General features: G+C 40.5%; 1 protein-coding gene across 1 annotated transcript; it reads right to left on the bottom strand.

Annotated features, from left to right (window-relative positions):
* Positions 1-16,527: 16,527 nt before the first annotated feature.
* On the bottom strand, positions 16,528-20,349 carry LOC146375445 (uncharacterized). The gene is made up of 5 exons (XM_084947905.1): positions 19,831-20,349; positions 19,537-19,744; positions 18,932-19,062; positions 17,128-17,318; positions 16,528-17,005 (listed from the first exon to the last, which is right to left on the bottom strand). The coding sequence occupies exons 1-5, from the start codon at positions 20,347-20,349 to the stop codon at positions 16,528-16,530; spliced, it is 1,527 nt and encodes a 508-aa protein (XP_084804031.1).
* Positions 20,350-22,986: the final 2,637 nt, after the last annotated feature.

Here is a 22,986-nt window from a genome sequence, read left to right as displayed (position 1 = left end):
ATCCATGTAGGAGGCCGACTACGGCAAAGCCCAGACTTGGAATTGAATGTCATTCACCCAATAGTACTTGATCCTGCTCATCCAGTGACCAAACTGATCATACAAGATTATGATGACAAACTGCATCATGCTGGTTCAGAAAGACTTTTTGCTGAACTACGTCGGAAATTTTGGATTCTCAGAGGAAGGGAAGCCGTACGCAGGCATCAGTATAGCTGCGTTGCATGTCAGAAATGGAGAGCACAGCCCATCATTCCAAAAATGTCCGACTTGCCTGCTGCTCGTCTTAGGTTATTCAAACCACCTTTCTACTCCACAGGAATAGACTGCTTTGGACCATACATGGTCAAGACCGGCCGCAGATCGGAGAAAAGGTGGGGAATAATATTCAAATGTCTCACGACTCAGTGTATACATCTTGACCTCCTAAACAGCATGGATACCGACTCCTTCCTCATGGCCCTCCAACGATTCATTTCTCGACGAGGAACACCCCTGGAAATTATATGTGATCAAGGAACTAATTTCAAAGGAGATAAGGAACTACGGGCTGCTTTTGACAACCTTGCTCCGACTCTACAGCCGGTCCTGATGACTAAAAGAATCCATTTCAAATTCAATCCCCCGCATGCACCCCATTTCGGTGGAGCCTGGGAGAGGGAGATACGTTCTGTGAAGAATGCTCTGAAGAGAACCATTGGTGCACAAATGGTCACTGAAGAGGTCTTAAGAACGGTCCTAATTGAGATTGAAGGCATTCTTAACTCAAAACCCCTAGGCTATGTATCCTCAGACATTGCGGATATTGATCCCATAACCCCAAACCTTCTCATTATGGGCCGACATGATTCGTCACTTCCCTTAGTATCCTATTCTGATTCTGACCTCCTAGGTCGACGACGATGGCGACATGCACAAATATTGGCAGATCACTTCTGGCGGCACTTCATAAAGGACTATCTACCATCCCTCCAAAGAAGACACAAATGGCAGAAGGAGAACAGATCTCTCTGTTTTCTTTCAGCATTGGCAGTCCATGTGTGTCTTTCTTTCCTTCCTTCTTTTCTTTATTGATTTGAGAATAAAAGGAGAACCCTGTGAATGATTAGATGACTGCTTATTCTTATCCTAATCGGATGAGCCCATGATGCTGATTACTCAACCCTGAGCCTTCCTTTCCTTCATAACAATCAGTTTATGTTGTAAAAGAGAAGGAATATTGGAAAGAAAGATCAACATTGTGATATTATTTCTTCCAAACTGACCAGAAACATGCTTGTCAGACTGTCACAGCAAAGGATCAGACTCACTGTGCATGACGGCTCAGGCCAAAGATGTCTGTTAGATTGTCAGTTGTTTAGTGCTTCTGTACAGTTAGGGTCACCGTCTCTATTTCAGAATAATTAATATGCGGAAAACACTAAAAGTTGATTGTCTTCCAATATTCTAGCATAATTAAAAAACTTTGACTTTGTAAGTACATATTATTAGTCCTAATGCCAATATGATTCTTCATAACTCCTGCTTTGAAATACTGAACTTTAAAATTTACCTGATGAAAGATCATTTACAGTGGCACTCTGTCAGGATCATTCTGACTGTAAGATCACTGTATTAATCTGAATCCTTCTGAAATGTGCTGTGAATGAATGCTGATGCAACTCACTGTGGGAAAGCTGTTAATAAAATGAATCTGTGACACATGCAACACATTCACAGAGGAAGAGGACACAAAGGGAGGACACGCAGAGGCTGTGTTGAAGTCACAAATCCAAATCTTTATTAAAAAACAGGCGGCGGTAACAAACAGGAAGACAAGCAGTCCATCAAACAGTCTACAGGGTGTTACGGATTCAAATATTGGGGATGGATACAAGAGGAAAAACCACAATAACCACACTGGTCCGGCCGGGTTGAGTCAAACGATGATTTTAATGATCACACGCGTGGGAGATGGACACCGTACGCAGACAGCATCAGATCTCAAAATGGTGGAGCATTGATCAAACTCTTATAGCCTCTAGTGGCCCCCACCTAATCATAAAAGCCTAAACATTCACATTCTTTCTCTCACACAGTGTCTAAGCTACAACCTTGGCTCCCTGTTTATCTGCTCCTGCTGAGATGGGGCAGAAAACTCCAGTGTGTTCTGTTCTCTTCTAATCAGACAAATAAGGCGATGACTTTCTGCAAACAGTATTTCTCATAACTCAGCAGTATAATGCATCATAAAACAATATCATTCATTCACAATAAACCAGCAGTCTAATGTAATGCAACTCAGCTTAACAAATGCAATAGTTATCACCTTCTTCTAATTCAGGAGAATAATGCAAACTAAAACTACATAATAATTCACCATCTTTAATTAAGGGTCTAACATGGCATAAAATAATATTATAATCTGACACTCCCCCTTTTGTGCTCTTTAGAATAAAGAGCTCACCTACACCCTGTAGTCCAATGCGGCCGGGTTCATTTCTTCTTACGCCTGAGGCCCTTTGTCCCCCTGTTGGGCGAACCCTATGTGAGATGACCTCCATGTTTGCGCAGTCCAGGTGCAAGAAGAACTATTATTCCAACCGTAGCAGGTACAGATGACACTCCCCAGTTCTCCCACAGCTTTATTTTGGTGCTACCTTATACCCTTCAGACGTACTCAGACTAGAACCTCTGTCCGAGGAGCTTTTAGCCTTTATTTTATTGCTGCAGCCACCAGTGTCTTCCAGTTGGGTGATCCACTGCTCTTCTTTCTTTAACCTCAGGGGTTAGACAACCCTTCAGTCGTTGCACAGATCAGGGGATTATTCTGCCCCGATGTCAAACAACAATCTGTGTATCCTCGGGTCCTGTGTATCCCGTGTATTCCCCAGAAAAAGGAACAGGAACGTGTCCCCCTTTTGCCCAAGAGCCTCTCGAACCTCGTTGGTCTGGTGTCCCTGGATCTCCGCCAACCCATTCATGGTTATTGCTGTGTTTATGGGATCCATCCTTTTGAGGTGACTTATCAGAGCCCAAAATGCCATGACACTTGGACCCAGTTGGTGTCTCGGCAGTCACTGTGTCTGCCTCTGCTGCGAAGGATCCTCGTATATCTGTGACCTCGTCTGGTGTCTGTTCCTTTCTTTGTAAGAGACAGAAGACCAAAACACCTCTCTGCCTAGCCCTAATAATCTACTGTTGTTATCTACTGACCTTCTGGTGATTCAGAATTGGTTTAGAATATTCAGAATGTCCCAGGGACTTATTCTAATCATATCCTATGTGTGTGTAAGCGTGTTTGCATTTAGCCCTCTGCACTCAAAGTCAATACCTGCAATATATCAGTCCGGACCATCACGCCGGACGAAGCTTATGACCTTCAAAAGACCAAGTGCCAACTCATTATAAGCACATTTGCAAGGTGTGTAAGAAATTATTAAAACCACTCATGTGTTTCCTTCCGCCTACTGTCCCACGGTTTCCTCTCCAGTGTGGTGCTCAGCTTCTCGTGAACACAGGCATTTTATCTTCTAAACGCTATTCAATTCATTTCAATGATTAATGCTTAAACATGGAAAAATGATTTATGCTTCTCACTGGTTCTCTAAAAAAGTCCGGAGACCTCTTGGGTCACTATTGGCTTAAGCTGTACCATACCTAAGTTATTAAAACACAAATGAAGTCATAAAAATGTTCATATAACCCTTGTTTGATGTTAAAACCCAACTTCCCCCCCTTTTTTGACACATTCCAATGTGTCAAATCAACGGAGCTAGAAAATTAAAAGAAAAGGTTAGTGACCTCATCTCTCAGAAAGTCTCAGACTTTCTCCTATCCAGTGTCGTAGCTCCAGTAGGCTCCGCCCAGAGCCAAGAAAAGCATGATATTTGTGTTGTGTAAGCGCGTGCGGCCTTCTATGCTCAAAGTCACTCCAGTCCATAGATCAGCCAGACATCGCGCTGACTGTAGCTCTTAACCCTTATTAACTTGAGCACAACTCTATAATGAGCAGCAAACTGCAATATGTATAAAAATGATCATGGTTACACCTGCAATGAAAGACCATACGATTATCCTGACACCTGTAAATAGAAGATTAACCTGAGGTTATGACAATCACCGGAACACAAATGTTAATATAATGTCAAAAGCTTCAATAAATCATTAATGCAATGCTCGTTATATGATTCTGATGCAATAATAATGCTGATGCTAAAATAACAGTAAAACACCCCCTTTTATCCCGTTTACAAACTTCACAAATAAACGTTTATCCATGCCTCTTTTGAATTTTATTTCCCCCTTTTTTCCCCTCACTGACCACAGCAGGGGAACCTATGTTTTGATTCAGCCATGAATCCAGCTCACCTGATTCATCACTGAGCCCCATCGCCACTGGCGTCTGACAGGGTGGTGCTGCATATTCTTCCTTTAACGTCTCTATGTTCAATCTGTTAATTAGAGTGCTTAAACATGAAGTAGACTACGTCCACAACAAGTCAATACAGCTGTAAATGTGGCCAATTATCAATCTATTACCAATCAATAATGAAAAATAGCTTTTATTTTATGCATGCTTTTAGTCAAACACTCACCCAGAGGATCTCCAATCCCAGAAAATTCCTTCTCCTCATTTAATAAGTCAGTCCTCCTTCCATGCCCTGGTAACTGGTCCATCCAGAGCCATATCATCTCGAAATATACACACAACAAGCCAAACCACACCTTGGTCACACCAACCTTTCTCCGCCCTGAAGATGTCCAACGCCATCTTAGTCTGGATCAGGGTTCTAATAGATTTGCAATTTTCGTTAGTTTTGATTTTGATTTAGTTTCGACTTTATATATTCAATTTTATGTCAGTCGTAATTAGTTTTTACCAATTGTTTGCTAGTTCAGTCTGATTTTTATTTTCATTTTTTGAAAATCCTTAGTTTCAGTTTAGTTCTGATCAGTTTCAGTTATAGTTTTAGTTGTGTTTGCAATAATTAAGTGTAACAAAATCCCAGTTTCATCATATCAGTCATGCTCTTCTGCTTATCCTTGGGTATTGAGACCATTAACTCTTGCAGCACCGGGTGTTCGCAATTTTGGTTCAAGTGAATTGATAACGTTTTTGTAGGCAATTGACTCACACAGTTATGTAGATGTCCCAGTCCTGTTGTCCTGGGATGCATCACGCTGCCTTGCATGGGGTTAGCTTCTGTTTTCTGGGGATGAGGGTTGAGTGGGCGAGCTCTCTGAGCAGGGGGAGTCAAAAAACAAAAGGGGTAGTGTGCTCCCCCTTACCTTTTCAAGGTAAGCTAGGTTAGCCTTCTTGTGTGAGCTTCTCAAGTGCATTTTAAGGTCTGTGGGATTTTTCCGCTTATAAGTGTCCCTCCTAATTTGTCTCTTTTCACTACAAGACACTTGCTTTATACTAAACACAGTTATATTCAAAGTAATCCCAATTGGACTCTGGCGCTTTCTCCCGACTTTTCCTGACATGATTCTGCACGTGGACGGAGCAGCAACACAGACGACTCGCCTAACGTACTGCCACCTGCTGGCATAATGAGACACAGCAAGAAGAAATCTGGAAACTAAACTTCATTTTCACCCATGACTATTGTAGGACACGCACACCTCAATGAAAACTAAACACATTTTGCTATAACTTCAGTTAATTTTAGTTAGTTTTGTGAACGCTCATTACAGTTTTAGTTAGTTTTCCCTTTTTTTGTTTTTTATTTTTATTTCTGTTAACGAAAATGTTTTTTCTTTCACTTCTAGTTTTCGTTATTTCGTTTACATGTACTCTATTTGAACAGGGATTTATCAGTGTCAAATGGGATTTTTTAATGTGTGTCTGTTAATGCAAATCTATTTATTTATTTATTTTTCTGAAAGACAGATGTTAAACGGGCTCTAACAAATCCACTTCATTGCGTGCTCATAGATTTTCTCTTGTCAGGGTCGCTCACCCAATGTGCTTTATTTAAGCTTATTAATTCTGTCACGCTTATTAGTGGCTCATGATTGCTTAAGGCCTATGTCTGAACTTGACTACAGAGGCAGAGCATCATTCCATCCTTTCAGGGTGAAGGACTCCACTTTCTTTGTGTCAAGGCAGCTCATAATTATCTTAATAGCTTTACCTAATCAAGTTATGGCTTACCATCACTTGTGTTATAAGTATGAAGTGTCCTAAATTCATTCAAATTTTGTTTCCAATTCACTTGCAGCAGTTTAGACCGAATTATTAACGATAATAACCTTGCTCTGGACTGTCAAAGGTGACTTTAACGCTGACTGTTCCGACAATTCATTTTATAACATTTCCTGGTCAGATTAGCCAATCTCTGCACACTTGAATAAACATAATCGACATGGTCAATATTTTCCTGCGTGTTATTTCACCATGTTATCGATTCCAACTCTCCATCCGCATGTGGTTTGGCACATTATATTTATCTAAAACTCCACTCTGTCTCTAAATGTTTTGAAGAATTTTTCAAGCCGGGGGTCAAATTTTGAGAATTTGACCATAAGTGAAAGTTATGATGTTATCACCCCCTTTTGGGGCTTACCTTTCCCAGTTTTGATGATATTCCTCCCTATTCTTTGCAAGTACCCCCTTTTGGTGGCGAGAAACTGTTGGTGTGGTCAAGTGGGTGCTGTAAAAACAAAAGCTCAGGACAGAACAGTCACCAGTCATGTACTCACATACAAAATTAGCATATATTTGATTTCATCTTGATCCTCTGAGTGTAATGGTACATTTTAATTTGAATTTCTCAAAGCTAAACACAAAAATTTTCTTTATTTTTCTCTTGTTCCTGTGCAGCACCACCTCTCAGCACATGCCCCTGTCGGTTATATCTCTACTTTTCTGAATTATTGACTATTTCAATGAAAGGACCTAAAAGATGGGGACCAGTGTTTATCCTTACATATCTCCATTTTGAATGTGACAAGCCTATCATTCCCCTGTTATTCATAGACATCAATAGAGGTTTTTTTTGGCTTTTTTCTTTTCTTTTTTCCTCTATAAAAGTTAATTGACTTTTTACAGTGGGCTGCTATGGTTAATAATAACATGTTCAGTCATGAGTGAAATCAAACCTTTTCTTCACTTTAGCATTTAACCTTCCCAACAATATAATGTGATACATTAATCGAAACACAGCTACTAAAACACAATTTTTTTAATGCAAACATCAGTAACTCAAAATTAGCAACCAAAGGGTTAAGTTCACGCTCATGTGAAGATACAGCCTCCCCCTTTAGTCTCTGTCATCCTTCTGTTCCTGTAAAAACAAATCAAAGCAAGACAAAACATCCACCTTCTTTTACAGGCTGGGTGAATTGTTTGTGGACATTTACTAATCCTAAAGTCGGTACCGTTTTTTTCTCAGTATCAAGTCAGTTAAAACTTTTAGTCGTCAGTCCATCACAGTCCAGCCACATGCATACATCCACACACATTCATACCAGAAGTTGCTGATAATGGAGTCTCACGCGCAACCTATTCGAGCCTCCCTCACCAGCAAGATGACGTCATCATTTTAAAGGAAAACAGTTCCTTGTTTTTTGACTGGATTGACTCGCTGCAATCCTTTTAGGCTCAGGACTTCTCATGTGATCAATGTCCCATATAAGTGAATTTCTCCCAAGCCCATTATAATCATGGAGAAAAACACTTTGCGACTGTTTTCAGTAAGAATATTTTATAGCGCTTTAAAGTTCAATCTCTCAGGCCTGGATTAAAGAGCTGATTTGTTAAATCAGGAACTCACAAAATACCAAAATATCACCACCGGTGGATCACACCTCTCAGATGTTCTTATTTCAGTGCACTGTAACAAAAGCAAAAACAAACGTAACCAATAAAATACTCATATAATAACAAATACTGGGGCCCATTGCAAACATGTCCAAGCATAAAACCATCTTTCTCTCTCTTAGAGAAAGAAAACAATCCAAACCTCACTGATGAAATCAACCTAGTGTTAAGCAAAACCCAAAAATCAACCAAAACTTCACCAGAAAGTTTTTCTCCCTCCTGGGACAATATTGTGTAGGAATACAGGGACCGTAACTCCTTTTTGCCCTGACAAAAGCATGTTGGATTTACTTGATTCAATAGTGGACACTGGTTGCACACAAATGTTTTGCTTTTGCAGAAACTTAAACTACTGAGTTAAATCAACACAACCTTTTCATATTCAGCAAACCTGCATTTTGTGTTCATAACACACGATTGAAACATGTTCAGATGGAGTAAGTTGAGCTCCTGGAATATTTTGATCCTTCAATTCTGTCAGTTTATTTCAACACTATTCAATAACTTTTATTCAAATTCTACTTGGTCACTTAAATACTACATGTTGTCTTCATATTGCATGCGGTTCAACAAAGTCTAGATCCTGGTTACCATAAAAACTGAATGGGTCTACAACAACTACCATCCTCCTATCTTTCTCCTGGTTGCAGCAGGGCTGGGAAATAACCCTGAAGTGATAGGTTGCCAGGCAGGGTACACCCCGGACAGCTGACCAGTCTATCAGATAGAAACAAACAGCCATTCACACTCACATTCATGGATAATTTAGAATCATCAATTAACCTAGCTCTAATAGCTGCATGACTTTTCACTGTGGCAGGAAACCAGAACACCCAGAGAGAAACCACTGCAAACTAGCCAGACTGTGGACCTGCACCCAGGACCTTCTTACTGTGGAGCAACAGCACCAACCAGCATGCCAACAATGTAGGAAATACAGGAGCTATGATTTCCTGTATTTGATGCAGAATTCTTTTGTTCTTGCCCTTCACAGGTTAATTCACAATAAATAGCAATAGCATGCATGTGGTGTGTGTGTCGCTGTCTGCCTCTTATAACTCCAGTGATGTTCCTGTAGTTTGAAATCTTATGCGGTGTTGTGGATTCCGTGAGTTCAGCAGCTAACCACTCTTATTAGATCGTATCGTGTCATCTCAATGAGAACAAATTGAGTTGTTGAATTTTTTTTTTTTTTTTCAGTGTGTTCCTCCTTCAATTAAATCTCAATCACAAAAAATGTGGCGCTCTGAAATAAAACTCACACCGTTAATTCATCATTTTCACTCTGTACCACTGCTCCTTATCATGCTGTGTGAAGCACAGTAAACAATTCAGTCGAGGCCTTGAGCCATAAACAGACATCACGCACACACATTGTTTTCATAACCAAACTGCCTTAGACCCTGTCCCCTAAATCTACACAAACGCCCTCTGGGTGACATGAAATGCATTTAACCAATAAACAATCAATGGCTTCTTGTTGTTGTAACAGATTCTGTATTTGGATGTTTGTGTGCAGCATTTTGCGTGTCAGCATAAGCATTTGTTAGTAAAGCATTCTTCATTGCAGCAGCGTGTGTGTGTGTGTATCACTCTTCATTGCACAAGCGTGTGCATGTGTGTGTGTGTGTGTGTGTGTGTGTGGATCACTTCTCAGTGAACTGAATCAGCATCTCGATTTGTGTGCGTGTGTGTGTGTGTGTGTGCGTCATTTCTCACTCAATTGACTCAGCGCGTGTGTGTGTGTGTGTGTGTCAGTGAATCAACGAGTGCATATGTGTTCATATGTGTGTTTCTCTTCATTCTGAGTCAGTGTATGTAGATGTGTGTGTGTTTGTGTGTGTGTGTGTTCATCACTTTCCTGTTCTGGTGTTCTGGGTAAACCACGGCCTGAGGCGTGCCCTGGGGTCCTGCCCTCCTCCATTTCAGTCCGTTTGCATCCATTGGTGCTGCTGCTCAAAGTTCTGTCCATACTGGTTCTGGCCCCAATTGAGGCAGTCCTTTTCTCCAGTGTCCTGCATCTTCTCCTTGTCCAGCTCCTCCTTAACTTGACCCTTTTGCTTCTGTAGCTCCTTCAGGGCTTGCTCCTGCTGTAGGAGCTTCTTGTCAGGTTTGACGACCTCCTGCTCCAGCAAGCTCCGGCCTGATTTCAAGTCCTGTGTCTGGGACTCTAAGCCTGACTGATGGGTTCGATTAGCAGCCAGCTCCTCCTGAGCCATGCTCAGTTTCTGCTCTGATGCCTTGAGCTCTTACTGAGGGCAGAAACCTCAGAGTCTTTTCCGTACACGTCAGATTGAAGTTTATTGATGTTTTCCTTGCTTTGCTCCACGGCCTTCTGCAGCTCTGCTGTCCGGCTCTTCTCAGAGGTCAGCTCCTGGCCGAGCCCCGACACCTGTGCCTTCAGCTTATTTTCTTCTGGTGCTTTTGTCCATTCTGAGGTGCCTCCTGACCTCAGTTACTCCTCCTGTCTCTGGCACGCCCTTTTTGCTGCCCGATCATCCGTGTTGGTCAGTCACTGTCCTGCACAGTTTTAATGCAGAGTTGTTAAGGTCAGCATTCTTTTGCTCGGCCTCACTTTTCCTCTGGGCTTAATGGGCGTCTCGTCAGAGCTCTGTCAGCTGAAGCTGTCTGGAAATCTCCCCCGTGTAGTGAAACGGGCCTTGGATTTAACGCTCTCCGTCTCCACTGCATGAGATCGTTTTCCTGCTGCAGTGTTGACATTTTCAGGTTGTTGTTGTGGGTCCAGCTGCTGTAGCGTTTGGTCAGGGTCACATCAAAGATGGTAGAGGAGTGAGCAAAGATGGTAGAGGGGAGAGCAGGAGTCCAGGTCAGCCTTGGCAAAGCAGCCTGTAATCAAGCATAAAGAGAAAAAACAAAAACAAAACAAAAACAGACGAACAGGAAAATGATGTTGTGTTGGCTGTGTTATTCAGAGAGGGGAGAAACACCGGGCCAGGCCCTGTGTCAGCCTTCTCTCCCCCTTTTTTTTGTTTTTTCTCAATGTTATGTATGTATGTATGTATGTATGTATGTATGTATGTTGGCTGTTATACTTTGTTGTGTTTGAAAATAAAAGTTGGTCTGATAAACTTATTTTCAGAATAACTAAATCTGAGACTTTGTGTCACTGTAAGATTATAACAGTGATGGCAATATAATTGTTTGTTGTTCAGCAGTACAGTGTCCACCATATAATCAACTCATAACCCACCAAGCTGACAGGACAACACAGGTACATGTTAAAATTGTTAAGATCATGTTTAAAAGCCCAAAAAAGAAATTTTCTTTCATTCAGTAATCACTTGTATTAATCAATCAGCAGAAAACATGTCACAATTTGAATCTTCTAACCACTAAATTTGTCGTGTCGTCACTGGTTGGTCAGACCAGTGTCTCTTTTTTTTGAAGTTAAGTTGTTGTCCTGCAACCCAGAGAGTTTATTTGTTAGTAGTGGATAAACTTTATCATTTAACAACAGGTGTATGTTAAATTTCGCTGCTTTAACCTTGCTGGAAAATCTTCACTGCGTGTGTGTGCGTTTGTAGGTGGGTTATTTTAACGTTTTTTTCTCAAACAAGGCATTTCTCTAACACGTGCCTTTCTCATACATTTCTCTGGTTGTGTGTGTGTTTTTATTTTGTTTCCCAAATTTTGATTCCCCACCTTAAATAACAGCATTCCATGTCTACAGCCAGGAGTTAGGGCTTGCTTGTGAGATTCAGGGACACATGGTGCCAACAACAATTCAGTCAAAAACTTGCCTGAAAATTTCCAGTGATGGTAACCGATAACTGGAGGAGAAGATGTCCTTTAAGCTTCTTTTCCGGGTGGGGACAGAGTGAGGTCAAGCTGTAAACTTTTGAGCCAAAGCTTGGCCTGTCTGTCGTCCCAATTCTGTTTATGCTTTTGCCGTTGTACTCAGGTTTCCAGGTTGGGAGAAATCCACCTGTATTAACACACTAAAACATTCACTTACTATTTCTTTTCTAAAAACCTCCTGATTCACTTCATCTGACTAGATTTTACTCTCTCTCTCTGTGCATACTTCTCACAGTCTGGCCGTTGCCTTTTATGGGCATGCAGAGTTCCTGTCACACACACAGCTGAACTTCGTGCTTGATCTCACCCTATATTATGATAAAACCAACAGTAAATCAAATGTAACCGCTTATATTATTGAGCTGAACCAAGAGTCACTTTAAAAATCTTATAAATCCTGCTTCCTACCACAAAACTGAAACAAATCACAGCTGTATTTATCACTCAGTCTTACTCTGCCGACTGAAGTGTCGGTCTAAATCATGCACGATTTGTCTTTTCTATATCAAAACTCAGCCAAACATCAAACATTCACCCTAGTCATTCAAAACCTTATTTGTAATATTATAATCAGCAAAATCAGCGTCTTGTTTACAGGTTTTTAACCGTATTTGCAAATCACAATTATAAAACTCAAAAAACACGTTAAACAGGAAGCAAAAGTCCTCTGTGCGCTTCACAGCAGCCACCTCATTTGCATGTTCACACACCGTCTAAAAATAGCTCGCAGCGCTGCAGCGCGCTCTCGTCACACACAGTCTCACACACAGCTCTATTATTTTATATTACAAAGACGTCTTATATTTACAATCACTATCAGGCCTGGCAGATTTAGCGCCTACACAATTTTGACAAATTTAAGTTAACGGGTCCAACCGAAGAAAGTCCAACTTTTTTGTGATCAATTAACCAGTATCAGCCTCTAACTGTATCTGGCCTCATCTCTAAAGTCCCTAACTCAATTTAACAGTGTCCAAAAAAGCGCAGATACCGTTACAAACGGTAAGGAGCCTCTAACTCCTAGCTTATTCCAGGATGCCCTGTACCCCACAGTTAAGCCAAACTGAACTAACCCTGTTCGCCGACAGGTCAAGGTCGCGCGTCCACGGCCAGGAGGGAGCGTAACCTCCGAGCTGTGCGCTTCTTAGCAGACTCCAACTGCCGTCCTATAATAATTTATAACACTTTGAAACAACAGTCAGCACCCCAAAACAAGAGTCTGACTGAGGCAGGTGCAACCTAGTGGTCAATGGAGCCTCTAACTCACAACATGACCAACTCAGGTCCACCATATAACCAACGGAGCCTCTAACTCACTAAATGACCAATTCCCTATCAAACTACTTGGGACTCCAACCCAATTTCTTAGCAGACTCTAACTGCATTTATTTCTTAGCAGACTCTAACTGCTTCAACTCATGAGATTTTTTCATCAAAATCAAAACAGACATTTACCAGTAATGTCAGTGAGTAGACTTCAATTTTATCATGTCCAATTTGGCACACTTTGGAAATAATTCAACAGGTAGTGCCTTACCTTTGTATAAGCCGGCTTATGCCCACTCACGTCAGACCACTGGCTTGTGCCTGTCCGTTCGACAACCTCGGACCGTCCAAACCTCCAAAATTCCACCCCAATACCACAGGACGAGCCCCCAAACTGTTACGGATTCAAATATTGGGGATGGATACAAGAGGAAAAACCACAATAACAACACTGGTCCGGCCGGGTTGAGTCAAACGATGATTTTAATGATCACACGCGTGGGAGATGGACACCGTACGCAGACAGCATCAGATCTCAAAATGGTGGAGCATTGATCAAACTCTTATAGCCTCTAGTGGCCCCCACCTAATCATAAAAGCCTAAACATTCACATTCTTTCTCTCACACAGTGCCTAAGCTACAACCTTGGCTCCCTGTTTATCTGCTCCTGCTGAGATGGGGCAGAAAACTCCAGTGTGTTCTGTTCTCTTCTAATCAGACAAATAAGGCGATGACTTTCTGCAAACAGTATTTCTCATAACTCAGCAGTATAATGCATCATAAAACAATATCATTCATTCACAATCAACCAGCAGTCTAATGTAATGCAAATCAGCTTAACAAATGCAATAGTTATCACCTTCTTCTAATTCAGGAGAATAATGCAAACTAAAACTACATAATAATTCACCATCTTTAATTAAGGGTCTAACATGGCATAAAATAATATTATAATCTGACAGGAGTTAGGCTGTCTTTAGCCTCCTTAGGAAGTAAAGGTGTTGTTGTGCCTTAACAGCAGGTCTGTAGGTATTGTCATCTCTTTGAGTGGCTGAGCCAGAGCCCTGAATTAAACTTGATTGAATATCTCTGGAGAGATCTGAACATTGCTGTGCCCTCACACTAGTTTCGACATGACGGAGCTTTCAATTAAATTTTCAGTTCAGTTTTATTTATATTGCACCAAATCACAACAGCAGTAGGCTCAAGGTGTTTAATATTGTAAAGCAAAGACTCTAGCAAGCACTTGGTGACAATGGGATGGAAAACCCTGTTATAAAATTCCTATATAACAGAAAAAACAAAATAGTAGCAGAACAGGCTCAAGAACGGGCAGTGGCTGTGGCTGTCTACATCTGCAGTCCTATCCCTCGTCATGTACATGTCTTTGTATTTTTTCTCTTATCCCCCAGTCTGTCACGTATCCATGTCTGCTCTGTCCCAGTCCCAGTGTCCCTCTGTTCCTTGTTTTGTCATCCTCTGATGGCTGTGTTCTTCCTCAAGAGTGTTTCCCGTGTTCAGGATTATTTACTCTCGACCAGGATTCCTGGCATTTTGAGAGGAGCCAGCAATAAATCTGTTTTTTTCTTTTTTAATTCAACCTTTGTGCTTTTGGGGTCCTGAGTTTGGTTCCCAAACTTGCTCGTCACTAAGGAATTAAGAACACACTAGGTAACGAGAGGATGGCAGTAGGTGGGAACTGTTGGTGGAACAAGCTGGAGACAGCGACAGTTACATAACTGAGGAAAATGAAAGAGCAAAACACAAAGATGAGACTTGGACAGAGTGGACATGAAGGGAACAAAGGGAACTATGACACAGAACTCTGGAATGTAAGCTTCAGTCCACCTTTTTATAAGAACAGGGACCAGAAACCATTTTTGTACACATAATGTTCAGAATTAAGAGTATTTTATTCACTCCAAACTGGGAAATTGTTTTGTTACAGACCCTGTTCTTTAATTCAAACTTTTTAAGTTTGATTCTAGTAGTAGCCTTACTATAGTAGCAATATTCCTGTTATGGTCCAGAGTCTGTGGACTTGGTGTTTATGCTCGAGTGTATTAATATTCTGTTGGGTTGTTTGTGATTATCCCTAGTGTTTTGTGTCCTCTGTGCTCTTCTGTTCCACGTTTCAAGTTCCTATGTTCTGTCTCCCCAGTCTGTGTTAAGTTTGCGTGTTTAGAGGTTTGGTGGTGTGTTTCCTGTTTTTTTTTTTTTTTGAAGGTTTGTTTCTCTTGTCAATGTTTCTAGTTTTGCTTCCCCTTTTCCCGTTATGTCCCATTAATCCCAGCCTTGTCTCCCTCCTGTCTCCCATTCCCTGATTGCCCTGTGTGTATTTAAGCCCTGTGTTTTCTCGTGTGCATTGCTGGTTCGTCTGTGTTCTTTCCCTGCATCATCGTCCCTGCGCCTCCATTTAAGGTTTCAGTTTTGTTTGGTTAATTTTTCACAGTTTAAATTATCCTTAGGTTTTGTTTCATGCCCATTATGTTCCTGTTTGTTTCACCTACCATATCAATAAAGCTCGCCCACATCAGAAGCTGCCTGCATCTTGGGTCCTACTTTCAATCTCCACTTGTCTGCCACTGCAGACATGACAATTTCAAAGATTAAATGATACTGGAAAGGTAGCTACTATCATACCATGACCCTCTGAACTCATCATTTATGAAAACTTGATGTCTCCATCTAGTGGCCAAACATAAAACAGGTGGCATAAGCTCAAACGGATTTGAATGATTGACACCAAAAATGAAAACCTGATGAAAATAAATGTTCAAATGTTTCCATATTCATATCCCAATTTAGAGTGAAATGAAATACAACCACTGTGTTGGGATGCATGGAAAAGCTCCATTACTGTTATTGTTATTATTATGTGACTTATACAGCACTTAAAAAAACCTTGATATCCATGTACATCACAGCAGCAAATAGACAAACATAACTCATTTTTGTACCTTTTAATAAATGTTTGTATGAATAAAAAGCATACATGAAGGTCATGTAAAAATGTATTGGACAAGGATCATGTTATGTGTCACATTGTCAGTACAGAAAACTAGGCCACATTTCTTTACAGGATTTTAGAACTCTTTATCTTCTCTTAACATGTGACCATGAATTTAGATAAAGTAGTAAAAGATGTATTCAAATTATTGTTTGTAGCTGACACAAATATTTACTTGCTGTTCAGGGGGGGATCTAAAGGAGCTACTGGATTTGGTCAAGTCACAAATGTGCAAAATGAAAAAAAAAAAAAATGGGTTTGACAGAAACAAACTATCATAAAAGTAAAACTAAAATTATGTACAGATTGTAAAAGATTCTTGAATCAAATTCAGAAATTGTAAAAGAAATTGTGCAGATATGTATAGATGCTGTGGACATTTAAAGATTTAATGAAATAAATGTTTTGAAGATGATGAAATAAGCCAAAAATATCATATAAAACATATACATGACATTTCCATCAACTGTTTACACACTCTGTGTTTGCATTCCTCTGTGTGTTTATGTGCACATAGTCCATCTTTATTTTTAAATTTCTCTGCATCTGTCCCATCACATGTTCCCCTCTTTATTCTCACTTTGTTTTTGCCAACACAAGCCCACCTGTTTCTGCTAAAATCAGTTAAACTGGTGATCTGCTGCTGACATCTGCTGCAGTGTTGTTCATACTGCAGCAGCACAGACATGACAGCAAACTGTCAACAGGTCCTTTCTGCATGAAACAAAATAGCATCAAGTCCACAAAAGGACTGAGCAGGATCATGGCCAAACTTACATTTCTGACAAAAGATAATAGAATTACTGCAGGCAAGACCAACACAAAGTAATTCAGGTGCAACAGAAACAAAGTTCCTATAATTCTTCGTTTTTCCTCAGCAGGAACTGAGGTGGCAGCAGGCAGAGCTTTGAGGGTCCCAGCTAAACAAAGAATGAACAGAGGGGCAGGGTAGAAGGTAAAAACATAGATGCGTTCATGTTGGTGTAGTAATATTGCAAGAGAGATAGTGATAACACACATGGTCCAGACCAGAACAGACACCAAAATAGAACCTTTAGTTTGTCTTATGAAGTTCAGCATTGGACAGGTGATGAAAAAATACCTGCAACACAAAACAGACAGTATTCTGATTGATGCGGTAGACAAAAGTTTGACTGTAAGGATGCTTCAAGTCACAATAAAATGTAGTATACTTGCATTGAAAGATATATGAAAGATAAATACCTTTCCAGAACAATGCAGGTTTTGAAGTTAAGACTAGTTGTAACACCGAAGAAGAAAAACACTTCAGAGACACCGGTGGGCTGCTGATGGTCTTCCAGTTTAGCCAGCCAAAGAACTGGAGCACAGAGCTGGATTAGATTGGAAACCAGGATGTATATGTAATAGGGGGCAGGGCCTGGATCCCTTCGTCTCTGCAGAAAATATGAGATTTACAATAATAAGCCATTTTTTATATAACTCTATATATTGCCTTAGTGTATTCAGTGTCTAGTGTCTCTGCAAAGGAAAGTGGACCAAGAGTCCTTTTTACCTTGATAAATGGAATTATTGTTCCAAAGGCTTTTTTATATTTCCCCCTTCCTACTCATTAATAAGGACATATAACTAAACACTATATAAGGTTTAAGGATTTAAAGGTTACTGTCCAGGGCTGTGTGCAGCAGGCAGGAATGGAGGACCCAAAATGCAGACTCCAGGAGGCAAACTGTAAACTCAAAAAACAGCTTTCTTGCTGAACACCTGAAAAACCAACACTATCTAAACTGGGAATACAAATAAAGTAAAATAGACAGGCAGGCTAGCAGACAGAACACACGGTGGAACTAAATAATAGAAACCTTAAAGAATATCGATAACCAAATCATAACCACTGGCTCTACAGACCTTTAAAACTAAATCGAGAATGTGCTGGGTAGGTTCTTTTATTTTCAACAAAGCCAACTGAGTCTAATAATAGATTAAATGCCATGTTGAGGCTGTCATTTTTAGCATCTACATCAGTGGTGGGCAGCTCCAAGCCTCAATAGCCAGTGTCCTGCATCAAGATGTGTTCTTGATCCAACACAGCTGATTTAAATAGATAAATGACCTCCTCAACATGTCCTGACGTTCTCCAGAGGCCTGGTAATGAACTAATCATTTGATTTAGGTGTGTTGACCCAAGGTGAGATCTAAAACGTGCAGGATACCGGCCCTTGAGGCTTGCAGTTGCCCAGCCCTGATCTACATAAATGTTAAAATCACCCACAATAAAATAATTATTGTGGGTCATTGACTGCAACTCTGGATAGAATCAGAGCTAATGAGGCTGCACCGGCAGGGACCTAGCTAAATTTGGGCTGTGAAGCCAGGTCTCCAGTAATCCGGGCCTCCAGATCTGCAAACACTAGTATCATTGTCACTAAAGGACGCCGAGGAGTAACCAAGTATCTTACACAATGAGCAGGAAAGTGAGGGAAAGACAGCTGAAGAGCACATGCTGCTAGTGAGTTGGCTACAAGCTAAGCTAAGGTAAAGACACAGTGAGTGAATCAACAGAGCATGCTTGGCTAAAGCACATAAAGACTGGACTATGAAATGAGACATTATCAAAGTTTTTAATTAAACAGACAAGATACATAAAAACACAACTGTGTGTTGGAACAGGAAGTCAGTGCCACCCGAAGGAGAAAGCCAGTGATGCAGATGCATCAGCTTTCTTTTCCCACAGACAACATTGTCTGATTTTATTGTCATTCTAGGTCTGCTAGACTTTGTAGTATTTGTAATGATTTCTAGTAATGATGGGTTACAGCCAAGGTAGGCAACATTAATTTATGTTTAAACTCATGATTCTTATTACATTCACTCACTATAGTGTCTAGGGGTTTGGAAATCCTTCATATGTATGAAATAACTCCTTATATCTTGCTAAATGCGGTTGGCTAAATCCAAAAAGCAAAGTGAATACTTAACTAGCAGGACAGGTTAGTTGATTTGTTAAATCTTCAAATACTGATAGAGATGGACGTAATTACATACATACCGCACAGCACATACAATAGATGATCAGTATGGTCAAAGGAAGGCAGACACAGATGTCAATCCACATTACCACTTCAACAGGCTCCATCTGTGTTCGCTGTTCAGTGATGGAGATGCTATAAATAAATAAGACTAAAAAAGGCACAAAGTTAGTACTGCTCTTGAGCAGAGGTGAAATTAGAGATACAAATGTCTTGATGCATGCTAAATCATCCAGGTAATGGAATCCCAAAAAGTTGATTCTGTTCATCTGGATGTAACGTTCTTAGTGGGAGAAGCACTTCACCATGAATAGATACAAATGTTTGGAGAATGGTTTATTAAACCAAAAGTTAGTCATTAGAGTTGAATGTTAGCCAGCTGTACTTGCGTGTAACAGAGGATAAAATAAACCTTAATTGTATCTTCTTAGATCAAACATTGCATCAAAACCATTTCTAGTGAGATGAAAATATTAGTTACTGATATTCCTCTGGCAGAGGCCGACTGTATGACAGACATGACAACATTATGATAACCCTCGTGCATCTCTCCATGCCGTTCTCGTCTCCTCCTCCCGAATTCCCATCTCGGCTACAGGAAAAAGAGAAGAGAAGAGTCTCTCACCTCCCTCTACCCGCCGAGATGCCCGCATGACCGACTCCATTGCCATGATAAATGCCAGAGGGGAAATCGTGCAGCCTGCCATAACTCTGATTCCCAGGTGCTGCCAGGCTGTGGTGGTGTTCTCAGCTGTCACACAAAACTGTAAATCCTGAAAGTAGGTCTTGACCAGTCCTGTGATGTGGTTTGGTACGCTGAAATAGTTGATGGCCTTCCATAAGATCTCATGCGGAACTGACCCAAAGGCGTTGGCAAGGTCTAAAAAGACCACGTGAAGGGCTCTTTGTTCTTTCTTGCCTGAATCTGGTGCCAGATGATGCTGGTGTGCTCCAGACATCCCGAGAAGCCCCGGATGGCGGCCTTCTGCACTGATGTGTCAACATAGTTGTTTCTTTGCAGGAAAGTAGATAGTCTTTGGGCCAAGACACTGAAGAAGATCTTTCCATCTATGTTCAGCAGGACGATCTGGCAAAACTGGCTGATGGATGAGGAGTTCTTCTCCTTAGGGATCAGAACACCTTCTGCTCTTCGCAAAGCCCTTGGAATCATTCCTTTCTGCCACACTACCTTCATCAGCTTCCACAGGTATTTGAGCACTCGTGGGGTGTTTTTATAGAGCCTATATGAGATGCCATTAGGTCCTGGGGCCGATGCTGCACTTGCCTGCTTCACTACCTTCTCCACTTCACTCCATGTAGGTGGTCTTATGTCCATTTGGTGTTCAGGTGCCTGGATGGGCGGCATATCACTCGGAATGGTAACTGGCTCATACCTCTGAGATTTCCTCAGACGTTCTTCCGGGTCTTTTATGGGCATTTTGAGATAAAGAATAAAACATATTCACTAGTCTAAAAGCGGCACGATAAACACTGTTTATTCAAGCTTTTATTATTCTAGAATGTAAATAACTCAGTCCTTTTTTCCCCTTCTTAGTTGTAATACCCTCTTTTGCACACACGGTGTCGCACTCTGTTGAATAGACCCGAGATTACTACCTCTTCTCTTTTCTTCTGTGCTCTAGCACTCACTTTCAGTTTACCGGAGGTTGTGTGAATTCTTTAGGCAAAGAAAAAGGCAGAAAGACACAGCAAAGAACAACAACGAACAAAAGACCAGAGGTGGAAAGTAACGAATTACATTTACTTGCGTTACTGTAATTGAGTAGTTTTTTTGTGTATTTGTACTTTTTAAAGTCATTTTTCAAGTCTGTAATTTTACTTTTACTTAAGTATATTTTTTAAAAAGTATTGTAGTTCGCTACGTTTTCAATCACACCCGTTACTGAGTAAATTAAAAATAAAAATAAAAACATTGCGCTTCGGAAATACTGCAGGGAATGATGGGTAGTAGAACAAATTGGCGCTAAGGTCGCGTTAAAGATGGAGTCTGACGTCGGTGTTACGGATCCAGTGAAAAAAGAAGCCCCGTCGAATTCTGCTGACCCTGAACTCGAAGAAACGGATGTGAACCCCTGGCCGTATTTAAGGGACCATTTCGGCTTCAAGTGCAAGAAAGGCAACAGCTTTATTATGCAGTGTAAGCTGTGTTTGCCCAGAGAGACCGAGTTAGCAGCTTTTAAAAATTCCACATCAAACCTGCGCAAGCATGTAGAGGTAAGTTAAATACAACTCGTACCGTTATGGTAGCAAAAAGGCTGTGTTCAAATTAATCACATTACGTTAAGACCTCTGTGAAGAACACAGATAACGTTGGTTGGTACTAGCAACTTGCTGTAATCTTGTTGTCCACGCAACTTACATTTTTTTACTGGGTTGGTAAATTGCCAAAAGAAAATGTGTTTACCTACGTTTTTCCTGTTTGTTAATAATAATAATTTATTTTAAAAAATAGTTAAATTAAAGACAGAAGCGGCTACTTTCTTACTTAACCCACATATGTTCACACTGCAGGCAAAAGAATAACAGAGCGCTCACTTACCTTAGATTAGTCAAAGACAGCTGACTTCTGTTACTTGTTAATTAGCACTTGCAACCTCCCGTTAACTAGCCTGTTACTGTCCAATAAAACAAAACACGAGGTATATTGGTGTAATTTACCAGCGGTAGCTATGTAATGCATTGATGTCTTATTAGGGACGTCAAAAAACTTTCTCTCAAACTTAACACTGGCCTGCCTGCCTCAGCTGCCTTCGAGCGTCTCTTTAGCTGTGCTGGACTACTGTTCACTGCAAAGTGAGCAAGGATGAACTCTACTAACTTTGAAAATCAACTGCTCCTCAAAATTAACAGGAAGTTCAGAGAGTAACACTCTAGGATGGACACAAAGGAACTTTAATCTAGAGGTACAGTAGGGCAGGGCCAAGTTTAAAAAATTTAAAAACATTTTTAAAGCAGCTGCCGTTCAGTTCAGTACTTGTTCTCTTATTTGACAGTTTAGAACACATTCTCATGTGAAAGAATGATGTGGTTTTGTATTGAAAACACTGTGATACCTGACAGTTTGGTTGATTGGTTTGGTGACCATTATCCATTTTCATGTATAGACTTGCAGTTTAACTGCCACGGCACTTTAATTTGTAAGTTTTTCTTTTCACTAAAAAAGAACTACTTTGAGATTTATATCCCACTGTCTTTTTTTGCACTACTCAGAAGCGGCTGTCCTCCTGCTGACAGAAAAGTAACTGTGTAACTTTTACTCTGAGTACATTTTAAATGAGCTACTTTTTACTTTTACTTGAGTACATTTTTAGACAGGTAATTTTACTTGTACTTGAGTAAAATTTCAGCAAAGTAATAGTACTTTTACTTGAGTAAAATATTTTAGTACTCTTTCCACCTCTGCAAAAGACATACATTTACCTCACTTTGCTGCTAATTATGATAACAGCTTTAAGCACATGTGCTACCACAGAATCTTCTTAGATTAAAGTATTTTAATTACAGTGAGCACTCATTAATTTTACTGGCCTCAATTTTCCCGCACAATTTCAAATACTTTTTAAACACTCACAAGGGCCTTTAAGCCTACAGCCATTTTCTCCCAAAAAATACATTGAATTTTTAAATGTTTTCCCCAAAACACTTTACCCCATTCAATTCCTCTACTGGATTTCCATACCAATACTGAGGTAACAATGAAAATGAAAAAATATATTTTCAGAACCACTTTGTTCCTGTCTTTTATTCCAGACCACCATACTCAGAGTTAAGCCTTCCTTTTATTACATTTTTTTGTAGATGTACCTACCCGGCCTTTGAAGGACCCGTCCTACGTGGACCAGGTGGGTCGGGTCCTTCGAAGATTGCTGCCCCTGAATTTGGAGAGCATTAGGCTACGTCCACACAAATACCCATGTACGTGTCTTCCATGTCTCCGGTCATTCCAACACATTTACTGTATTATATAAAATATGTAAATGAAATCTTTTTGAAACTTATAGGAGAACATTTTCTATTTATTTTCTATTATTCATTTGATCCTGCGACTTATCTG

Source organism: Perissodus microlepis, chromosome 13 (genome assembly GCF_051167445.1).
Source record: "Perissodus microlepis isolate ML-2025 ecotype Zambia chromosome 13, ASM5116744v1, whole genome shotgun sequence".
NCBI lineage: Eukaryota > Metazoa > Chordata > Actinopteri > Cichliformes > Cichlidae > Perissodus > Perissodus microlepis.
Note: the sequence above shows the minus strand (reverse complement) of the source record. Positions and strands in the feature narration are given on the sequence as shown.